The 25,492-nt window shown below is 28.4% G+C and overlaps 1 protein-coding gene and 1 long non-coding RNA gene across 8 annotated transcripts in view; one reads left to right on the forward strand and one right to left on the reverse strand.

Moving 5' to 3' along the window:
* The window catches only part of LOC142319313 (proton channel OtopLc-like), a 422,996-nt gene extending 402,675 nt beyond the window's left edge, over window positions 1-20,321 (forward strand). For 3 of the 7 annotated variants that reach the window (XM_075356452.1, XM_075356451.1, XM_075356450.1), the window contains exons 11-15: window positions 458-692; window positions 8,425-8,706; window positions 12,210-12,390; window positions 16,731-16,904; window positions 19,051-20,315. In XM_075356452.1, the coding sequence (XP_075212567.1) occupies window positions 458-692; window positions 8,425-8,706; window positions 12,210-12,390; window positions 16,731-16,904; window positions 19,051-19,185 (1,007 nt within the window). In that variant the 3' untranslated portion in view covers window positions 19,186-20,315. Of the gene's footprint in view, window positions 1-457; window positions 693-8,424; window positions 8,707-12,209; window positions 12,391-16,730; window positions 16,905-19,050 lie in introns of all 7 variants that reach the window. The other 4 variants (XM_075356448.1, XM_075356454.1, XM_075356455.1 and 1 more) reach the window with 4 other exon arrangements.
* Window positions 13,040-16,905, reverse strand: LOC142319314 (uncharacterized). The gene is made up of 2 exons (XR_012755170.1): window positions 16,786-16,905; window positions 13,040-13,395 (listed from the first exon to the last, which is right to left on the reverse strand). It is a non-coding gene; the product is annotated as an uncharacterized LOC142319314 (long non-coding RNA).
* Window positions 20,322-25,492: the final 5,171 nt, after the last annotated feature.

Consider the following 25,492-nt stretch of genomic DNA (forward strand, 5'->3'; position numbering starts at 1 on the left):
TTGTTTTTTAAAGTTTTACTCTGACCAAATAGTATAAGCTGATTTAATTAGATCATTTTTTCAGTGACATTGAAAAGGTTTTCAATGAATTGCTTTTACACAATAATTTTGTATATATTATTATGTAATAACAAAGGCATGCAGAAGTTACCTAATATTCCATTGCAGCTTAGTGGGGTTTTGGAAATCTTAAATGATAACATTATTGGTGTCAACTTTATTTACAACTTTCATTATTATTTATTAACATTTTTGTGGTCTTGCATGACAACTTCCTATTGTTTATAATATAGTTTCAAAATAATTAAACATTTTAATTGAAGTGTCACCAAAAATAAAAACTTAATTTATTTTTAATACTGGAATTTATACATAATGTATTTATTGAACATTTTCAAAATTATTATAAATAATGCTTATTAAATATATATTTTTATCATTATTATTATTATTACAGTTATGACAAAATCTCCTATATTTTGGGATGAGATTGGTGAATCACCTTTAGCACCAGCTGCTCTTGTCAGCTCAAATGGGACCAGTATCGACCCTGAAACATGTGGCCGTGTTAATATCATGGGAAATATTGTTCAAGATTCAGCACCATACCTTTTTCCTTTCATAATTGAATACAGCCTGATTGGAGCTGCAGTAATTTATGTTATGTGGCGTCATATTGGACGAAATCCCAGGTTGGGTTTTATGAATTGTTAATTATTAATTATAATAGATGTCAATTTAAATATTTTTTACCATGCGCATGAGCATGTGTGTGTGTGTGTGTGTGTGTGTGTGTGTGTGTGTGTGTGTGTGTGTGTGTGTGTGTGTGTGTGTGTGTGTGTGTGTGTGTGTGTGTGTGTGTGTGTGTGTGTGTGTGTGTGTGTGTGTGTGTGTGTGGTGGGTGTGTGTGTGTGTGTGTGTGCGTGCGTGTGTGCGTGCGTGCAATGCTTATTATTTTTTTATAATATCTAAGTTTTATTTCAAAACAGCATGTTTAATTATTATTCACACATTTTAATTTGGCATAGATTAAATAATATTTTAAGTATTATTTTTCTGTAATGTTTATGAATTTTATTTCCATTTGTGCCATGCTGCAATGAGATACAAATAATTATATCTGACTGATTAGTATCTCTTGTTTCTTAGTTTTCCATTCAATGGTGGCTTAAAGAACACTGTTCTTTCCAATCTTAAGTTCCCTTTTCTATTATTCTCCCTATTTTTATCTTGGAGCTTATAATAATAGGCTTACATATTTGATATAATTTCCTCATGTCAATTGAGATTAATAATAATGTAGCGAGTTTAACATTATATTACTAAGTGGACATTTTTTTTATATTTAAATATCCAACTCAGCATTTTTAAAGAAAGTAGTGTTGTTAATAAGTATTTTTTGTTTGAACTTTATTTAACGTTTAGGTAACTGGATATAAATACTCACAATAATCTACACTTATCCCTTGATTATGACTGGCTACACTCACAGGAAATACTGTAAACCAGACAAGAATAAATTAAAACTTTGAGGATTAGATTATAATCTCATGTGAATATTACATAAATAGAGAAAAAATATTTTATATTATTTTAATACTAAACAACTGTTTGATCATTCTCCTTAAATATGAACAAACCAAAATTGGATATGTGCTAATGAATGTTCACAATACACTGTGCAGTATTGCTTTATTTACATCTGCCACATATTGTTATCAACTAAATTAGGGTGAATACAATTCACTCTTACTTTCACTGTCCCCCACTTCAGCTACAGTGGGGATTATTCTTTCTATAATATATAATATATATGTAACTGTTTTCTTCTCTCACTTTCTCATTATTTGTGAAATGATTAGATGATTAAATAATGTACTGGACCATTTATTTCTTATCATTTTTATTCTATGATTTAATAAATTAATTTGAATGGTTACACATATATTTATATATATATATATATATATATATATAGAGAGAGAGAGAGAGAGAGAGCATATTCAAAAGGTCGTTGTGCAGTATTGCTTTAAAATTACGTGGTATGGTGTTTTTTCTGTTTTTTCGATAGTAGGTTGCTTGCCCTGAGGTTTGTTGTGCATTGCTAAAGTAATACACCAGACATCAGTTATTGAGTTGTGATTGAACATCCTTCATTTTGTTTCCTTTATCGAAATCAATAGCTGTGAAAAACATAATGATTCTTTCAGTAGAGGAATGCATTTTTCTTGTTGAAAATGTCTTCCTTGAAGGTGACAGGTTTACTGATTTAGTAAAACCAAGTCTTCTGAAAAGTTTCCAAATACTCCTGTTCGTCACTGCAATGCAGTTTGAACTCTTATCAAAACATTTCACGCAACAGGCGCTGTTGAAGATGCTGTTCAAAGACCTCATAAACTAAATGAACAGAAGCTCCTTTATATTTTGGATGCTATGATCAAAATTTCATCAAAATCAATGTGTAAGTTAGCACAGCAGCAAGTAATTAGACTTCGTACTGCATATAAAGCTGTAAGAAAAGAAGTGTAAGTTTTCCCCTACAAAGTAATGCGTGTTCAAGAACTGAAACATATACATCATACCAAAAGACTGAAACATATACATCATACCAAAAGACTAAATTATTGTCAATGGTTTAAACATTGTGTTGACCAAGATTCCATAGATATCCTCAATATTATATTTTTTACAGATGAAGTATGGTTTCGTCTGGGAGGGTATATTAATTTACAAAATATATGATTGTGGTTGACAACTAATTCGCAGGAAATACTTGATGAAAGAATTTGAGTCTGGGTCATTGTGGATACAATCTCTTTTGAAAATACAGATAATAGTGATTGTTATTGTGCTGTTTTAATAAACTTGAAGTTTATTTAAGATATTGGTCAGTGAACAGAAGTGGAAATCAATCACAATTGGTTCCAACAAGGTGGCGCTGAAGCTAACAGGTCAATGACTTTTTATGAAATGTCTTTGGTAAATGAATCAATTTGAGATGATTATGGCCTGCACAATCATCCGATCTGACTCTCCCCAGATTACACTCTATGGTGGGGGCTGCAAAACAAGCAGTGTATCATAATAAACCATACTCAATTGACAAACTATAAATCCCAATAACGGCATACATATGAGACATTCCAGTACGTCAATTTGAAAACAAATTGAAACGAGTGCAGTATTGTATTGATGTTGAAGGAGATCATTTCAACACCTTTTATACAGCAGCACTTGTGTAAATTAATACACAATTTTCCAGATTGTTATCTATGAAAACTTAAAAAATGATGATTTTCTCGTAATGAAAATTTGTTTAAATATTTTGATAAAGTAGGATATATTTAAAAGTGAATAACTATTTTGTAGAGGATTATTCATAAATTGGGATTCAGCTAGAAAAATATAACCAACTGATTTTTAGTGATGGAACAGGAAAGTATATGTCAATGAATTATAGTTTCCAACTGAAATAAGTAAAATTAGTTTATCAACAGTCAAATAAGTCAAAGTTATAGTCAAATAACAAATTGATCTTGAATGACTTAGCCCAAAGAATGAAAAAGGTGAAACATATTCACAAAAACAGACTGAAAGATATTACTTATTTTACATAATAAATAATAAAATACACATTTACACTGATATAATACACTTACAAATAGGATTGTATCAGTACTGCACAATGTATTTAATAATTAACTTAGCAATACTAAATTAAAAACAACTTTAATAATTATTAGTGACTTCCTTGGGCCTGTCTTGCACACCAAATTTTTTTAAAGGAAGATTTAATATTAAAAATAGACACTCTTGAGTTGTTTTTCTATATTTAGCTGAGATCTATATTTTGTCTTCAAAACAGCCACTGCAGAAAATCCAGTTTCGCCTCATTTATAAAATTATTTAAGGTATCAAATAATGCAAGTGCTGTTGCTTTGAGTTCTATTGGTTTGCAGAAAAGCAGTTCTTCTATGCTGACATACCACCACAAAATTGAACCTAGGTAATGAAATGAGCATCTTTATTGCTATCTTTTGCTTCATCAAGCTGAATTGAAAACAATTTATCACACAACTTCCCAAGAAGCTGATACTGTACTTTTTCAGCTATATCACCAATTTGGCAGATAACAATATCATTTGAGAGAGGTATGGACTGCAGTTGTTTGATAAAAATATCTCCAGACATAGTTTCTGCAATCTCAATTGCAGCTGGCAAAATAAGCTCTTCACCAATGGAACGAGGCTTTTTATGTCTGGCTGTTTTGTATGAAACTTTATAAGAGACAAGTAAAACTTTTTCATTCACAGAGAAAGATTTTTAAAAAATGATGTTTGCTTTCATATGATTTTAATTTTAATTCAAAGAATTCTTGAGTTTGTCATTGTACTCACTATGAAGCATTTTCAAATGTTGTTTAAGTTTATTTGGTTTCATTCTGTCTGCTGCCAAACTTTTTGAGCGAATGACACACGGCCTGTCTTCTTCATTTATTTCAGTACTGGTAAACCCAAAATTTAAGTATTCTTGAGAATATTTTCTTGATTTTATTTTTGGAACCACACTCGTCTGTGCACTGGTTGATGCTTCACTATCATAATGCTTGCTTACGCCCACTTAAACATTTATCCATGATTCTATATAAATCTATTGTCGTGAATATTTAATGCCATGATTTGCAATTAACATGCAAATTACAACATACACATTCACGATAGATTTGATAGGAATTCTGCTCGACTGAGACTGGTTGGAATTGTACGTGGTGCAGCATATTTATACACGTTAGTGCAGATTGTCGCACAGACGTTCAAATGTGTGAGACAAATTCGAACATCTCACAAAGCCGTGAGAATGTTTGATGTGGTGGAGGTAAGACAGAGAGCAATAGAGAGGCATCAATTCTGGTTTTGTCAATGCAGTGGATTGGTGTTGCAAAATATCAATAAATTTACTTATTCTTGGTCATTTTTAAGGTTTGTAATTAAGGTCATAGTGTAGCTTTAGCGTCAAAATACATTATTATTTTATACATTGTTATTGTATGAGAGGAGGGTTGCTATGAAAATTTTGATTGAAAATTTGGTCGCAAATATTGAAAGGATGAGAAACGCTGTGTAATGGTATTGTTTTGATACATAATGTAAAATTACAGGAAGTACCAAACCAATACCATATCAGAAACAATATGTGTAGATATCATATGCATCACATGACATTGTATGTACATATGTATATGTGTCATATGTGTAGATTATTGTGTAATTAATAATAATATTATGTACAAAATGATTTGTTACATGAATAAATTTCTTATATAATAATAGTGTTAAAGGTTTCTAAAATTATACGTATTTATTTATATAGTATTTATAAAATATGGCAGCCCTTATGTAACTTTTCAACTGTTAAATTTAGAAAAAAGAAATTTAGCAACATCTGGCATGAAATTAGCAGACCCAGTAGTGATTGGGACAAATCCTTTTAACATGCATTAAAAAACAAAAATTTAGACATAAAAAGCATCAGGCTTTAACAACCCTACCCAAAATTGCAGCCATTTAATATTTTTTACAGTTAGTTTCAAAAGTGGAAGCATTTTCTAACTTTTTTTTGTATTTCACTTTTATCAATTATTAAACAGTTCTGATGCTGTATTAATACCTAAAAAAGGTTAGCTATACTGTTTTAAAATGAATCATTTGAAGAGTGATCCTTCCTGAATATCAATTTGTCTCAGAGGTTTTGGTAATACTGAATAAATGAAGTAGTTATATTTTTGAAAAAAAAAGGTTTTCCGCATATGATTTTTTTAAAGACAGTTCTCCAGTACCTAAATTATTCATAGTTAAGATATGATAACCGTAAGAGAAGAGCACAAATAACATTAAAATTTTCATTAAGATTTATTTTAGATAATAAACCTCTCTAATGAATAAACAGTAGTGATCATATGAAAGGGTACACACTGTATAACACTCTAAACAACAGTCTTGCCACTGTATACACATTCTTGTGAAACTTCATTACTTCCTGCCAAATAATATGTATGATGCAGATGCAGATACAGATACAACTGACTGATCTAAGAAATGAATGCTTGTGTGTCTGCATTGAAGCAGCAAGAGAATACGAAAGGGAACATCATTTGATATTCTCTTGATGCCTGTAAATTTGACAGATCTCTCTTACCTTTTCTCATAGTGGAACAATTATGTAAATAAACATTAGTAAGTTTACATTATATAGCATAAATCGCACATAATTTAATAACAAAATGACCTATTGATGGTATAGAAAACCATTTTTAGTTAAAAAAAACCAGATGAAGTGATGAGTTAAAAGTAAACAAAACATTAAATGAATTTCAAATGCCTTAATTACCTTGATGCTTAAAGAAACTTCATCAGAGCTCCTCAGGAGAATTTAAAAAAATATTTATTATTCTATTACATATCAAAGTGGCAATTCTTCATAAGAGTAGAATCATGTAAAATATGCTTAAACATAAATTTTATTGTCTAGTTAGCAGAGATTGGTTCAACTTTACCAGTCAACATGGCAAGGTATAACTGTTAGTAATGAGACTGTGTTTCTACCTCTTAAAGAAAGGTAGTGAGAACTGCCTTATAAGTTCTTTCCGACCTTGGGTATGTCTGAACTGCATGAAAAAAATCAACACTCTTGGCAATTTAATTTATTATGAGTAACTGTACAGTACAATTTTGTTTTCTGTTTTGTGCTGGAATAATGCTAAATTTAAAAGTTGAGTGAACATCATGTCAATTTAAAATTTTTAATAAAATTATATATACTTATCAAATGTTTTCAAATACTTCTGATGCTTACAGAGAAGACTGACTTGTGCACATGTATTTGAATGGTATAAAAGATTAACTGAAGGACATTAGAACGTATAAGATGATGAGCACTATGGATAACTTCCATAGCTTTATAGAAACTTTTAAGAATTCTCTAAGAAGAACTAAGAATCCCATAATGGGATTCAAAAACTGAAGAAAATATGCAAAAAATTAACGAGATTATTCAAAAAGACTGCCTTATTCAAAAAATCATAAATTGTGATAAAACCAGGATTTTTCAGTATGATACTGAGGTGAAATGACAATTAGTGCACTGAAAATCATCAGACTAAGAATGAAAAACTCATTAAAGCAAGTCCTTATTCAAAGCTTTTTTATATCTAGGATGTAATTTTAGAAGAATGGGTTCTAGAAGGCACAACAAAGAACTCATTATTACAGGGAAGTTCTGAAAAGTTGAAAGAAAGTCAGAAAAAAAACAACCAATATTGTGGAAAAATGGTTTTATTCTTCATCAAGACAATAAACATGTGAAGCAGTTTTTGGTTGACAAACACATTACTAAACATATATACTTCCATATTAACCAAATTTGGCATCATGTGATATTTTTTCTTTTTCCAAAAGGTGCGAAATGGGTACTCTATTGATTAGAAAGCATTTTTATAAATGTGAATAAAGAAGATAAGTTATTGTAGCAGTGTATTTAATGTATATACTTATTTCAGTCTCCAATTATATTATTAGTAGACTTGATTTCTTTTCTGCAATGTTAAAGGACTCCACCATTTGAAGCATTAATTCTCCCAATGCTATCAGCTAAAAATGTTTTGTCTTTATTGAAATGTAGCATTTCAAATACCAGGCTTGAATCATTGTCTGAACGTTTGGATGGTTCACCATTCATCTGCTGAAGCTGTTTTATTACTTAGAATACCCAAATGGCTAGCATTACATCATGTTACAGTGTAATATATAATCATCCTTAATGTAATATATAAAATACTGCAAGATTTTCACTCCAAAATGGCTGTCAGATACTTATTTTGAACTATATTCAACTTATTATATCATTCTAGACCAGGAGCAGTCTTACATCATTGTGTTCACGTTACCAAAAAGCCTTATAAGTAATTATCTAGACAAGATGTAGTTTATGACATTGACCACAATGACATCTGCCTGTTATGTAGAATGCACTTGTGCTGTTTTAATGTATAAATTAAACATCAACCTCATTTATGGGTGGCTAGCAGTTTAATCATCTATACCACTCGTGACAATTGAATGAATAGTATCATTTACTCAAAATATTTCTAAATAATATAGAGATTGGTTAAAAAAACTGGCATCTTTATAATGTTGTGCAACTTCTGTAAGAAAAGAAATTAAAAATAATTGTGACTCCTATCAGATGTAATCAAATCCATATTCTTTATGAATCTAAATTGCCTTAAATGTTTAACCATGTGTAAGAAAGGTATATTAATAAATTTTAAAGTATGAGAAAAGTCTAGAAATTTTAATTCCTAAATATTAATATCATAAAGCATTAAACTGGTAATATATCATTTAAAACAAAACAATTTTTTTCAAGGTATGTTGGAGAAGAAGATCTTGAACAGCGACTGGAAGTTATATTATCTCGACGTGCAGTTGCTATGGCTCATGCTCATAATGGTCGTATGGATTGTGTTGGAGCCAGTAAAGGATTATTCTTCGGTTTACTTCTGCTTGTTGGATCTCTAATATGTTTAATACTATTTTTTGTGTTAATTCATCATCCACAGCTTGGTCTGTTAGCTATATATCTGGCAGATGTTTCCCATTGTACATTAATGGGTCTCAGTATTATAGCTATTATTATTGGTTTTATAAGGTACTAATGATATTTAAATATGGTTTATATATATTTTTTTTTTGTAGTGTCTTAAGCTCTCTACTAGAATTATAAGTTACTGTTTTTAATATTTTGGTATTACAAAAAGCAACTTCTCTTTACAAAAATTCAAAACAATCTTCCAGACAAAAGTTATAACTATGTTAGCAAAAATTTGATTAAAACAATGGATAGAAACAAATCCTGATAGCTAAATCAACACTTTCTTATTTGTAATCAATGTTTATCTCATTATGACAATACAATTGGTTTAGATTACTTTGATGACACATGCTCCAAAATCTGCACTTGAGATAGTATTATATTCCCAGCTGTGTATCTATATAGTATACTACATAAGGGGAAGTATGTAAATAATTGAATTTTGCATGTCAGGATTTTTGCAGATGTTAATGTTTCGTGATCCCCTCTAACCATAAAACATTATTTTAGCATAAAAAAATGTTGGAAGTACAGTAGCATACAAATTAATCTGAATGTAGGGATTTTTTTTTGTTTAATTCTATGTCATAGTTACATTGCTTAACCACAACCATTCTTTAAGTTGTGTGTGTAATGTGAGATTATTTAGCAATTTTTATGTTATAAATAGTATTTTGTGAAAATTTATTTCATTTTTTTTATTACAAAATCATATTTTCGTATTTATTTTCTGTGAGTCTTGATTATATAATAATGGACATAACTCCAATAAAGCGTTCAAAATTTTTTTTTTCTTTCTGATGATACCAGTATTACAAAATGACAGATAACTTCTTGAGTGTGATGGGGACTAGGAACAGTGAATGCTAAATTAAAACAATTTAAAGAGACTGGTACCTTTTCACTTCAAATGAAAGATAAATGTGGCCGTAAACTACCAACATAAGAGTAATGAGAAAAAGTAAATGTCCAAAATTATCTGCTGCGGACTTAAATTGAGAATTACCAACCATTGGAACAAGTTTACACACACAACTGTTAGATGCTGACTTCTTGAAGTTGTACGGAAAGTTTCTCAGCTAGTTAAAAAGCAGTTTTTAACCATAGCCGTGTGCAGAAAGATTCTTGTGGGCCAAAGCATATATTAAACTGACCAAAGAAGAATGGAAAAATTTTGTTTTTCTACGAGTCACATTTTTATGTTCAGGGGCTAAGGGTTCCATACATTACAAAAGCATCAGATGAAAATACATCACCGGCTCATTTCCAACAATCAATTAAACATCCTCAAAAAAAAAATGTTTTAGGGTTGTTTCGTGCTTGAAGGCCCTTGTTCATTACTTCCAGTTGATTGTAGGTTGAAAAGTGATGAATATATCAAGATTCTGAAGGAAAGGGCTGCGACACAGTTTCAAAACAAATTCCTGCAAAGCAACAGAGTGTTTCAACAAGATTTGGTGCTCCATGCCATACTGCCAAAAAAGTGGAAAAAGTTTTTGAAGAATGAAACAGTAAAAGTGCTCCCTGGCCAGGCAACTTCCCAGACTTAACCCAACTGAAAATCTTTGCCAGTATTTGAAAAACGACTCTCAAAAATAAATTGTACCACAAAAATTGACCTTATTAAAGCAATAATATTGATATGGTTTCATGATGAAGAAATAAAAAAAAATGTGAAGTGTACTTATTGAATCGATGCCAAATTGTGTACATGAACTGATGAAGAACATAGGAGGATATATTAATTACTAGATATTCACAAATTGTAAAGGTATTATTATTTTTTCTAGATAAAATTACTCTTTATTACATAACATCTGTGTTCAGATTAATTTGCACACTACTATATGATGTATGTATGTATGTTAATATTATGTATGTTGGCCTATTTCTTTTCTTAATAACTCAGTCTGGATGGACTGATTTGGATGACATTTGGCACAATGCTTTGTGATATGGGACATTGATATCATTTTATTTTGGTCAATTCCCTGCCCTCAATTGATCAATTGAGGGCAGGGAGATACAGATCTTATGAGTCCCATATTTCAAAATTTTATTTAAAGGGTAGATATATATATATATTTTTTTTTATAATTTATTGCTCCTTAGGTTGCTAAGATACTTTCTGATAGTGTTAGATCTTATTCAAGCTCCCAGAAAGGAGAAGGGAGCAAAAAGCCTTTTTTTGTTTTTTTGTCACTTCTGAACCAAATTCACACTCTTGTACTAATTAGATAATTCCATTACATGGTATCTTAATTTGGTTATGTATTCAGGCAGTTTCATTCAGGGAGGAGATAAAAAAAAAAATTTTTATCATTTATTGTTTCGCTTGATATCTAACTGGATTAACTGATTTTTATTAAATCAGTTTAAATAATCAATTTTTATAATGACTTCTGAATGAGACCACTTCTGATACCATTTAATATTGGTTGCAATCAGTCAAAGGAGTAGGGAGTTACGTCCCCCACGGGTTCCATATCTGAAAATTTTATTCAAAGAGTAGATTAATTTTTTGCATAACTCTTTACTTGCATAATTACATGCTTTAATGTTCTACTTAATTTTCCTCCTAAGTATTTAGCTTGTCAAAGGTCAAGCCCTTCTTAGTAAGAGTTGAATAACTTTGTAGTTCTTTAAAAAAGATTTTGTAACACTAAACAAAGGTGGTACTGATGTATATCAAAGTGTTGTACTTTAATCTTTTCCCAAAGTTTTGGTTATTATTTTTTTACACATTGCGGTGTCTGTGATTACATTTTGAAGAAAATATTGGTTTATTGCTTGATGAAACACTTGGACAATTTAAGGTAAATTTATAAGAAAAATTCTAGAAATCAAAATATGTGCATTGAGAATGTCTGATATCACAAAGTAAACTATTAAATTTTATTAATACTATTAAATTATTTATTACTTAATGAATTTCTCAATGTTCCTATGGTTAAAGATTATTTATTTCTTAAAAAATATTATTTCTAAGAAATATTTTTAAAAAGGTTTTTCTATAATTTTTAATTATCAGTAGTGGATGTTAAAAATATAGGTAAGAAATATATTTTTTTCTAAATAACAGGAAATATATTACATTTTTAACAAATTCAACTTTGTAATTTTACAAAATAGTTATTCTGCAAATCATGCAGAATAGACGACATGCTTCTATGCTCAACTTAGACTGGTTATGAATTAGAAGCTGATGTAAAAATCAAAAAAATTGTAGCAACCACTTCAAACATCTGGTACCAATATAATACCAAATAACATATTGGAGGAACTATCATTGGGTGAATGCTAAATAAACTAATACTATAAAAAAGGTAAACAATATGGGAAGAATCACTTTATGTATAGTTTATTATTAGTGTTCTTGTAGTGTCAAATCATATTCAATAACTTATCGTTACAATAACTTAGATTGATAATTGTCTGAAATGTGGATTTTTTTTTTGAAATTGAAGCTACAGTCAATAAACTGTAAACAAGTTACAAAAACCCTTAATGGGCTATTATTATTAAAATTAACTTAAACCAATGCATTTTTCCTGTTACAGAGTGCAGAATTTAAAATTTAGAGTTGAAGAACAAAGTGATCTAAATGATATATTGCTTCGTGTCTCAGCATTTGGTTTGTTTGTTTACGCAGTTTTCAGCATCATCGCTGGGTCATTGAATGCTAGGATAAGTGAACCAAATCTTCTTGTAATGATCACAGGAATTTTATCTGTTCTACAGGTGGTTATTTGATGTAGACAAATTTTTTAAGTCATAATAATAAAAGGAACAACTTTTTAAATTGCTACAGTTTTGTTGTTTTTAAATAGATTGACCTGAAGCTATAGAATGATACATTATTTTTTCACAGTATTATGCTTTGTTCCCTTTTAAGTAATTCCCACTGTTGTTTATGTTGTCTATTATCAGTTTGATAGAGAGGTTACAAATATTAATATTCTTACAAACATATAATTTATTTATACTTAATCACCTTGTTTACAAAATAAATAAAATATGTCACAAACAACAATTCTGATTCTAATATGAAATTTACAATTAGTAATGAAAATTATACAGAATTTGTGGAAATTAGAAAATAGCTAAAAAGAAAACAAGCTTTTACTTATAGAAATAAATAAATGATCTTCTCATTCACAATGAACTCCCTGAACTCACTTCCACAGAAGAGTTTCCACACACCTGCAGAACATAACACTGTCAAACTTCTATACAAAATGGAATAAGTTCATGTTGCACTCTTTGCTCATGTGCTCTGTGTATGTAGAGTAGAGTATATGCTCATTGCACAAGCTCTACTCCGGCCATTGGCAATGTTTATATTTCTGGAACATTGACCATTTCCGACCCACCCCTTTGTTTATTCAAGTGTAATGATATCAAAACAACACCTACTGTCTGAACTACTACTCTATTTTCCAAAATTCTCTGAATTTTGAACTTTCAATTCTATTCTAAAAATTCTTCCCACATTTGTTGCTTCCTGATGTTTCTGTTTTTATTTTTATTTGTTTATTTTATTTGTTCTTCATTATTTCCCTCTTTCTCACTCTCACTCTTTCCACCTCCAGAAGCATCTCTGCTTGTCTTAGTTTATATTTTCCTTGTGTTTTCATTCTTCAATAAGAAACTTTCTTAAAAATTATTTGTCTATTGTGGAGCCCTTTTATCACATTTTCCAATTTTATCTTCTGTATTGTTTTAACTCATTTAGGTGATTTAACTCTGTAAATCAAAAAAAAATCTGTCTGAAAAGTAAGGTATATGAAAAGAAAAAAAGTTTCTTTTTCACAAAGCAATGTAACAGCTCAATCTTCTGTACCTGTGACAGCATACTTTGTTTGTTTTATGCCTTGACAAAACATAACTTTTGCAAGGCAAAACTGCACAAGAAACTAAATGCTAGATAAATATTATGGTCAGTTTTCTTCATCTGCTAGAACAGTTTACAAGAGGTTTAGTTATTTTCAAGTGGTCATAAGAGCACAAATGACACTGAATATTTTGGAAGTCTGTTGAGGTTACTACTGCAGAGAATATTGAAAAAAATCTATGATATGATAATGGAGAATAAAAGAATGAAAGTGCATAAGATCGCTAAAACATTAGGCATCTCAAATGAACAACGTAATATTTATGTTTGCAAGAACTATCTACAAGACAAGACGGATGCTGTGTTTGCCCACATTAAATCAAAAGGGTTATCAAATAAACATTTCTAAGCATGATTTGGGCTTGTTTTAATGTAACTGAGAGAAATTTTTCACTCTTTCGATGCAGTTGATGAAACATGGATATATTAACCTGAAATTGAGGAACTGTCAAAATAGTGGGTTGCAGTAGCGAAATTCACTCTAAAGAAGACAAAATCCATTCCACCAGCAGGAAAATTGATACTGGCCACTGTCTATTGGAATGCTCCTTCATATCTGTAACAGGGTAAAGTGATAACTATGCAATATTATGTATCTTTTACTAGATCATCTAAATGAAGAAATAAGAAAAAATGATCATTTAACAGAGAAGTATCTTTTTCACCAAAACAATGCTCCAGCTCACTCTTCTGTGACTATGACAGCATAAGTGTTTTAAATACTCTTCAGAATTGTTCCAGATTTCCCTTATACATCAGACTATATTATCTGCAGACTACTATCACATTTATTACACCTTCAGACTAATATCTGTTTCACATACGCACATTAAATGGGCAGTGTGGGGTCGCACGTTGTCGTGAAGCAAGATGGTGCTATGAATTGGAATATCATGGTATTTCAATCTTCACGTATTCCTGTAAGAGGTCAATACAATATGCAGCATTCACGGTTTTCTATTCTTTCATTTGAATTAAAAAGTCAACATATAGTACTGCTTTCATGTCTCGGACTAAGTTTCACAAAACCTTACTGGCTGATAACACTGACTGGTTTCATAGGACCTGTCTTCTTTTGCTGTTCCATGGTGTCCATTTACTTTCAGGTATATAGTGGTGGATCCACATTTCATGTATCATGAATATACGCTTAAATAGACCTTCCCCATCCTGCTCATAATGCGCTAGAAGACAAATACAGAGCACTTCCAGAGTAAACTTCGTTCAAAGGTAAGGAGGCGAAGTACCCATATGGCTGCAATTTTACGGTATCATGATGATTGTGTCAATGCTGCCATCAATAATTTCCACTCTTGCTGTTATCACCCAAACATTGATGCATTTGTCATTCAAAATCAGCCACTCGACGTGGTGAATGTCCTTGGGTGTGACACTGGTGCACAAACACATAATGATGGGTTTTGTTTTCAACCCTTTCATGCTCTTCTTTAAAGATATTATACCACCATACACCTTTGATAACCCATCACCACTGTACTTCACACGTAGTCCGTGGGTTTAACATTCCCTTTGATTAAAAACTTAACGATAATGCGATGCGAAACATACACATGTATCTCTTGCCCGCTCATTGTGCTATGACCAATCAAACAGAACTGCAATAGTTTAAGGTGGTATCTACTAGACCAGTTTCTCACTCAGTGCACCCACAAACTCGCATATTAATTTTTTTTCCAGAACATAATTTTTGTTTTTATTTGAACCACTCTGTAACCAAACATAAATTAATTATTATTGACCAAAGTAACTAAAACATTGAAAGAAAAATAATTATAACTATAAATTATTATGATAATTATTTTTAATTTTTAATAATCTTCCAAAAAATATGTAGTAAACTGCATTTGTATGATGTTTTGTAGAAGTTATCAGTTTAGGTATTAAAAGTAATCAATTTTAATCATTTTTCCAGAATGTTCCCACTGATTAATCAAAGGTATTGTTCAGTAATGATTCAGTAAAATTCTTTAATAAGTGAGTGATATATTTATTTATTTTCCTTATGTATAATCCAATGTAAAGTACAATATCACTTTCTTCAAAAAACCGAAATTAGTATTCATGATATAAAAATGGGCTGTCAGATCATTTTTGGTCCCCACATATATGAATGATGTAAACCAATATTTAGAAAATGAAAAATTTTAACTTACCCTTCTTTTTAAAATTTACAAATTTTCAACCTTTCCTAAAAATTGCTTACCCTTATAAAATAATAATATCCATCTACTAAACTAAACAACAGAATTTTTTCATATAACTCAACAGTATATTTCAACTTTTGAGAAAGAGCCTTATTATGCTTTCATTGCTATTTTTAATAAATTATGAACCATTAAAAGATTTCTTAAATACAATTAAAAGAAACAATATTATTCTGACAATGAATTTTTTAATATTACTAATTAAAGAACTTTTTAAAAAGAACCCCTTAATTTTCTACATGCCGTTCATAATATGTGCTCATTAATACTTTAAATTGAAATTTATAAAAATAAATTTTTCATTTACATCTTGGATAAATTGTGGATTATTCTGTAATTATTTTATGTATTAATATCTTCATTTATTATTTTTAAAATAATTAATAGACTTTCATATTATCTATTTTGATCATATAATTAATTGTGTATTCTGTGGTCAATGTTTTACATGATTTACATTATTACAACCAGGCAAATGCTGGATCAGTTGTTTGTTACCTTTTTTTTAACAGTGTAGTAGCTAGTATATTTATCTATTCCTGATGTGATTTATGAATTGTTATTAAGCACCAAACCAGTCGGACTAAAAGATCTATATATTTATTCATGATGAATCAGATCCACTATTAGTCACAGAACTTCTTCTTTTGAAATCATCTTTTTTTGTCATTTAAACATTGTGAAGCCAGAAATTACCACTTTTCAAAACTCACTTAGACACTGCTTTTTTTACAGTATATCCAATATAAACAGAGAATTTTATTTAAAATATCAGATTCCATTTATAAATTCAATTTTATTTTAATAATTATAATACTTTATTTTAAATAATTTTAGTGTTAAAAATATATTATTTAAATTTTATAAATAACTCGCTGAGCAACTTTTACATTCTCAAAAAAAAAAAAACAAACAAATGATTGCTTATATTTTATATCTTAATTCATCTTCTTTGTTTTTAGGTTGTTTTGCAACTGTTGTTTATAGCAGATATAGCACGTCGTCGTGTGAACTTACCAGAACATGATCGTTCTAAGCCAGGTCGACAGATTGTTACTTTCCTACTAATATGTAATGTTACTATGTGGATCATTTACACATTCGAAGCACAAAAAGTTATAGCAAATCCTGTTCAGGTAATTCTTAAGACAAACTGCAAATAAAATATATTTACAAATCTTACATTAACTCATTAAATTTAACATATTTACAATTGGTTTAAAATAGTTATATATGAAATCTGTTAAAAATAACTAAACTTTTTTCTGTGGCTCCTTTAGAGATATTTTGACACATATGGTTGGCAACACTGAGTATCATAAAAACTTACAATTTCCTATCACCCAAGTGAATCCTATGACATTACTTTTTTTGGATTTTATCTATTTGAAATAGGTATTGTTTGTGTTTTTTTTTCTATTTTTGCAATGAGTGACTTAGATGAACAAAGAGTTGCAGTTAAACTTTGTGTTAAACTTGGTAAAAATTTTACTGAAAAATTCAAAATGATTCAAGAGGCTTAAGGGGAGGAATTTCTAAGCATTCAGTGCTATGAGTGATTCAGAGATTTTAAAAATGGTAAAGAATTTGTGTAAGACAAGTGTTCATCCAGAATGACATTGATGGCCACACTGCTCAAGTGAACAGTCTGGTGAAGATCAAATTACTAGTTGCACAAGAGACTGGTATTTCAGTAGGATAATGTCACAAAACCCTAGACAAAAAAATATTAGGAATACATGAGTTGCTGCCAAGTTTGTTCCAAAAACCCTTGGTAAGAGCAGAAAGCTTGTGTAGTGAAATCTTATTGATATTAATTAACTGGCAGTGAGACATGGGTGTGTGAGTTTGATGTGAAACAAATTCTCATTCATTGCAGTGAGTGAGAAAAGTGTAACCGGGAACAAAAAAGACATGCAAAAGTCATTCAAGCACAAAAGTGATGATGACAGGCTTTACTGACATCAAATGTGTTGTTCACTATGAAGTTTTACCTGCAGGTCACAAAGTTAACTGCCACTCCTACCTAGAAATCATCAGACATTTCTGCAAAAATGTGACAAAGATAACTGACTCATGGTCCTTCATCATGACAATTTGTCAGTCCATGCATAGTTTCTAATTCAGAAGTTTTGAACAAAATATCTGTTCTCTGTCATCCCTCACTCACCATACTCATCCAACCTAGCCCCTGACTTGTTTTGTTTCAAAAATTATAATTGCCCTTAAGTAAGGGGTAGAGATTTGAAACTGTAGAATCTATAAAATAAAATTTTTCAAATTCCCTGAAAGCTATTTCTAAAAATGCATTCAGGAGCTATTTTTTGAAGTGGAAAGGATGTTGGGAAAAGTATTTACAATCAACACTCAACATTTTTTTTTTAGAAAAAGTTCAACTATTTTTTGAATACACATCATATAATATAATTATAAAAACCTTCAATTAACAAAGTAAATTGATATATTTACAATCTACTTAGAATGGTTTTATATTTATAGTTATTTTATGAGAAGTAATTAAATATTTAGAGTAAGAGAAAACCGTTGGCCATATTTTACCCAGTAGTTGTTTACTGCTTACTTTAATTCAAAATAATTAATTTATGTTTACTGTAAATGAAATACCTGTGTTTCATAAATTACTTATTGTTAAAGTATGGTTAAGCTTGTGACTTTTGTATTTCATGGTAAAATTTTCATTTTGTGGTTATTGTTAGTATGCTCATTGTTACTAAATTGATATCCCTACAATTATTGCAGTATAAGAAGTTATTTCTATATTCCTGGAGTGCTGTGTTTTTTTTGTTTTCTTGTTATGTTATGCAATGTATATTTCATAATATTTCAAGTGACTTTTTTCCTAAAAATGTTGAAAATTTTGTATAAAGAATATGGTTCTGTGTTAGAATATCTTTTTTTAAAAACAATATATTTACAATGCATATGTTACAGTTTGTATTTTATGAAGAACATGTCCTCTAAAAATACAGTTGTTTTACATGGATGTGCATTACAATGTGGTTTGTGTGAAAAAGCTACATTGTTTGTGTAGTGGATACTTGTATCACTTACCTTTCAAAAAAATTACATGTATAAACCATAATAATTACTAACAAAATATACAAAATTTATAGCAAGCTAAATGTTAAACTTTTGAAATTACATAAGTACTTCTTGAATTCATTGATTCATCATCAGTTATTTACTCTCTGAAATGCAATAGGATATATATTATACGTTTAACTTTGAGTTTGTAAATAAAATAATATCATCTGTTCACAGCTGGACTTTTACGGCTTTCTTGCGTGGGCAATGGTACAGCGTGTAACCCTTCCGCTTTGTATTTTCCATCGTTTTCATTCTGCTGTAACACTTGCTGAAATATGGAAGACAAGCTATAAGCCGAGGATGGATTAAAGAAAAAGAAATATGATATGGTATTTCTGTACTATGCATAATTCTGCTTTGCTTGTCAATTTCTAATGTTGTATATTTAACTATTAATTGTGTTTTGTATCTATAATACCTGAGAGTACATTTACTGTTGCTCAAATTTATTTTTTACTTTTATTAAAAACTCAGGTTCTCAATTAATTACTGGGGACCATGACAACAAATTTTAATATTTAGTTACAAGTCTTTCTTTTGTTCTTTTTTTATTATAATTGATCAGCAGTGATAGTTTTTCCAAATGATTTTTTTCTGTTTGATTTGTTATTGCAACAGTGCCCCTTTATGCATTATTACAAAACTACAACATAATGATATTTTCTTATGTTGTTAGTATCAGCTAGAAGAAACACAAAAAAAAAATATACTGATTTCCTTTTAAATCTTAAAGTAGAAAATAAAAGGTTAGATAAAAGACAATGAATTATATTAAATTATATTATGTTTTTTTTTTCTAATTAAAAATAATAATCTGAAGTTTTGTATTTCAGTTTATTTATTCATGTATTTAATGTAATGTGTTCAGTGAAAGTCAGTGGCCTGCTGAGTGTTATGAATTTAATAACAGAATAAAAATTAATTTCCAACTACAACAATTTAATCATATTATCTATATATATATATATATATGAGATTACTAATTATATTACTTAATAAAGAGAGTGATATGATTATTTATACAAAACATTATATTAAAAAAAAATTAAGTTCACAGACTATTTTTCTGGTAACCTCAACTAGGATGTTAAGTATTGATTATATCGAAATCAAAATGCAAGTTATATCATTTATATTTTATTGTCTTGTCATTATTTGTGTAAAATTTAGAGGTGAATTTTGATTTATTTCAGAAATTTATTATTACATTTCATGAAATAAAAATCTGTAATGAATATTATTTTAATAACAACAGAAAAGAAATTCCAATTTTTAGATCTAAAATAGATTTACTAAGCAAAATTCTTCAACTTGGAAATTTGAAATTATAAATCCTTATCGCTCTGCTCAGCAGATCTCTGAATTTTTATAATTATATTTTATAATTAAACTTTTTTTGTATGAATTAAATATATTAATATTTTTAATATTTACTTTAACATATTTTATCACATTTTAATATTTATTATATAATCTTGTGTTAGTTACAATTAAATATTTAATTATATTATTTTTTATATATATTTTAATGTTCAATGTAAGTTGTTTTGTCTTTTATTGGAATTTTAATTACTTGACTTAATTATGAATAATAATAATATGATAAAATTAAACTAAAATAGAAAAAAAAAATGATGACAAATTTTTAATATTTTCAACATTCAGCCCATAAATGCTGATGATTTTATACATATATTTATGAACCTGAGTTGGTATTATTTTTAAAAAAATGATGTTTTTAAAAATACATATTTACCTACCATATTTATATAGAAACAAAACAAAAAAAAAAGATTATTTGTAAATTTATTAATTTATATAATATATTATAATTATGCGGTGTATATATTTTATACATATATTTTATATGCATTTTTAATTTTTATATAGAAAGAAGTGTTATGGAACTATTATAGATAGTAACATAACTCATTGTTGGATTAACGTAAAATAATATATTAAACAAATGCATAACATATATTCATTTACATAATGACAAAAAAGCATATACAGTTATAAAATAAAAAGTAAACTACATTATTGTTGTTGTTTAATATTCTGTCATTAGCAATATGCTATAATATTCAAAAATTTAAAATAATATATATGTAAAAAAATATATTTATATAAATATTTACTATAATAATTGTGACTCCATATTTCTGAGTAGTTTTAATAATTTAATTATTATATTAAAAATAGCTAGCTGTTATTTATTGCCGATATTATGTAATATTCTCTAAATGCCGGAATTAAAAAAAAAAAAAATTTGACCATTATTATAAAATGTGTTGTAGTAATATTTAAAAATTATTTGAAAGCTTAAAACAAAAATTGTTTGGATATAAAGCTGATGATTTTTTTATTATAAATATTATTATTGTATAATTATTGAAATTATATTTTTATTGCATATAGGATAAGTGTATGGTATAATACATTTTAATAAACTTTCTGATTAAATCAAAAAAATAAATCAGTGTGCTATAAATATTATAAACTGGATGTAACTTAATTACATAATTTAATAATAATGAATATTTTATATATTGCCAAGTATTACAGACTAAATGTTTTAAAACTGTGCTGTATATTTGTGTAATCATTAAAACTACTGTAATAATCAAAACTCCATGGTTCAAAAAAATGTTTTATTAAATGATTTTTTTTTAAATGCAGCATTCATATTACAAGACTGCAATAAACATTTTTCAGTATAGTAAATGTATACTATTAATGATAATGGATTTTAAACAAAATAGAAAAAAGTAACGTAACATATAGATGTGTAGATACAAATAAATATAATATGTAAAATATTTATTACATTTTCTAGTCAAATTACTATTTTACTTTGATTTTTTTTTAATCTGGATGTTTGTAATATATGTAGCTATATTAATAGATCATATCATTATGATATAATTAATTTTTTTCCTATTATTTTTATGTAAAAAAAGAAAATAAATATATAAATAAAAAGTAAAAGGTAATGTGTGATTTTATTTAGTAATTATTATTTCTATACAATTTATTATTTTTAATTAAATTAAGAGATTTTTCTTCTTTTTTTTATTTAAAAAAAATAATTTCAAACAAATAGTTTTTTTTCAATTAGGCAACAAATACAATACTTTTATTTAAGATTAATGAAGTTTTTAAATAACAAACTTAAGAAATTGTATTGTATAAAGTCAGTCGTTTAGTTCAAAGATTTTAGTTTAACATTTCATGAATAAGTATTTTTAATCGATTAGCAGCTAAATTTTATTAAGCAGTCAGTAAATTGGGTAACTGAAAAATACAACTGTGGTATATTTCAGAGCCTCATTCATAAGCCAAAAGTAGTGTCAAATATGAACAGTCAAGCTGGATGTTCATTATATTCATATATGTGATAGTATTTTTGATTTACTGAATGAGGTGACAGAAAACCATTTCATTTTTCATCTTGGTAAGTCTGTCATGGGGTGCTTGTCATTTATTACAATTTACTATGATAGTTTTACCCATATTTCCAGTAGAGGACAATGACTTTGCCTAGTTCAACATTCGCTCACCCCTTTCTTTCCATTATTTTAACTGTTCCTTGTCTTAGGTACATTGTGATAACTCAGGTTTCATTGACAGTAATAAATCAGCACAAAAATGTGTTTGGACTTTTTAATATGCTGTAAACTGTGGGGAGAGACATTCACAATTTTTTTATTGAATGATAGCAACTGTGTCGCCTATCATTTATGATTTGACACTCAGGGAGATGAAAAGTTTCATTATACCTCAAATGGTTAAATCATTTTTGAGAGTGAGTTTGTCTTGTGTTAGGTTATTTACAACCATCATAGTTATGGCAACCTAATTTACAAAAATGATTTGATAAGTAAGATAAATGAAGAAGAAAATAATGATTATTTGCAGGTTAAGTACATTTATTATTAAACTAGTGTTTGACTCATGACTTCTTTCACTTTATATGAAGATTCATTATCATCCATTTTAGTAATTACTTCTAAGCATTAGTCTATTGCAAGTATACAGACACGTGCACGCAGACATTTACACTAAACAGACTAACATCTATTTGTATAAAACCCGTTTTTGGACGACATACTTCATATAATAGTGTTTGAGGATCATTTTATCCTATTACAAAATGATTTGTTCCACTCTTCCAAAATAGCCCAAAATTGATTCTTTAACCAGAAAATTTATTTTTTCTAAGCCATTTTTTTAGGTTTAGAAATTGATGGAAATTTCAGAGAAAACAAAGACAGGCAATAGCTAGGATGCAGGTAGGATTTCAGTTACTTTTAGCATTGCAACTGCTTAAATATGAACTGATGTATTATCATGATAAAACAACACTTTTTACTTGTGAAATTGTGTTCTGGTTTTCTTGATGTCATTATTCAGTCATTGCCATAAGTAGATAAAATATACTCTTACCATTGTTTGATTTTCCTTTCGTAAGATTGTCAATGAAAATTAGATTGTTTACATTTCAAAAAACAGTGAGCATGATCTTTCTAGTAAAGGGCACTGACTTTGTCGAGTTTAACATCTGCTCATCTCTTGTTTTCCATTATTTTGACTGTTCAAAGGATCAGTTTAAAAATCACAGGTACATAGTGATGAATCGCATAGTGTAATTTAAATGATAGTAATGAATCAGCACAAACATTTGTTTGAGCTTCATTTGAATTACTGTAAAATCTGGAATGAAAGGTATATTCAAACAATTTTTTTTTGTAATTAAACAAACTAGCAACCATTGCACACAAATCATCTTCTTACCATAAATGTTTGTGTAGGATTTATGCCTATGTTCATTTGGATGCTAACTGTCTCAGCAATTTTGCAAATTTTATTATATGCAAAGTTCAATTTAAAATGGTTTACCAATTTTGGCGATAATTTCATTGGTTGTCACCTTATTTGGGTATTTTATACAGTATTCATTTTCACAACTTGTTTGACACATTTAAACTTGGCAACTCATGTGTAAATGGTGTAATTGTTGGAGTAGATTCATCAAGAATTGTGTCTAACTTGTTTTTTTATTAGGGTTTGTTTTCTCTTTTCAAAAAATAGAAATTTATAACCTGCACAAATTATCCTCAATTTTACTTAGATCATCTTCTTTAGCAAACTGTCGAACACAAACTAAGTATTAAGCTGAATTTCTACTTAGGATCTAATCATTTTAACAGTAGAAGAAAACAATTGATTAGAGAATGTTGTTAATAGTGCTGCCAACTGTGGTCTAACTATCAAACTATCCTCATACACACTAGTGTAACTAAATCAACGTTATAAAGTAGATGCTAACTACAAAGTTAATTTTGAGGACTATGTAATAAAAACTTAAGGATTAAGGCATGTAGTACAAAAGTACCATAAATAGTGCTATTTGACTTATATTATTACCTATATCAACATTGTTGGTATAAATTTTGAATATTTTGTACTATCAAAAATGGTAGTGTGAGCAGATTGAAAACATAGCAGAATAGAAATACTTACATTGTCTGCATTTATATTTGTACTATATTTTACATTTTGTACATTTGTGGTATATTGTCTATGTCTTCAATTTGTCCACTGCTGTTGTAAATATTTAGATTCCTTATTCTAAATATACATATTATGTCTTTACAGAACTATTCTCAATTGGTTTTATGAATTTTGATTTCTTTTATAACAAAAATATACCATATAAAAATAAAAATTATGTTTATAATCTGATTGCACTAAATAATCTACACTGAGTGTAGATTATTTAGTTTATGATTTTCAAAAACATGAAAAATACTCTTCATGAAAAATAAGGAAATTTTATTAAATCATCAACTTACTGACTGCAATTTTTTTTTTAAATAAGGTTGTGCATTTAAAAAAATATTTTTATATCATATCAAAAATGATAAATTTTATTACTGCATTTATTTAGAAGATTTTTTAAATATATTTATATCTTGAATACATCTTTTATAGCTGGTATTATTATCATGATTTACCTCACTTTCAAAATTTAAGAAGCGCATTACATATACATTTAACTGAAGCACAAATAATAAATTGTGTAGCGAGTGTGAATTTCTAAGTAATGTAAATTTAATAGTTATATTGTGACAAATTTTTCTTGTTGATGGAGCAATTTTATAAATAAATAAAAAAATATATTATAATAATCTGAAAAATAGATATCTTTCACTGCCATTTATAGTAATTTTTCAATAAATATTCATTAATTATCAGTGGTTTTATAAGAATAATAATAAAAAAATGTTTTTCTTGTATGTCTAGCATCATTTGATAACACAATTATTTAACTTAGTTTTTTTTTAATTTGTGCCAAAATTAATGTCTGATTTCATAATATATTAATGAACAGTTTTTGATATATTTTTATGTCAAGATATATTTATTTTCTGTGATAATAGTGAGTTATATGGTAAACCAGAAGTCTCTAAGTCTGTGAGATATTTAGTGCACTTTAAACAGTTACAACCTAATGATGTCTGTTATCCCTTAATTTATGAAGTGATAGTGAACTGTGTAGCTGTGTTACATCCTTGGCTCACTCACAGTGCAGCTTGTGTTAATTAGTAACCAT

Source organism: Lycorma delicatula, chromosome 2 (genome assembly GCF_047948215.1).
Source record: "Lycorma delicatula isolate Av1 chromosome 2, ASM4794821v1, whole genome shotgun sequence".
Lineage (NCBI taxonomy): Eukaryota > Metazoa > Arthropoda > Insecta > Hemiptera > Fulgoridae > Lycorma > Lycorma delicatula.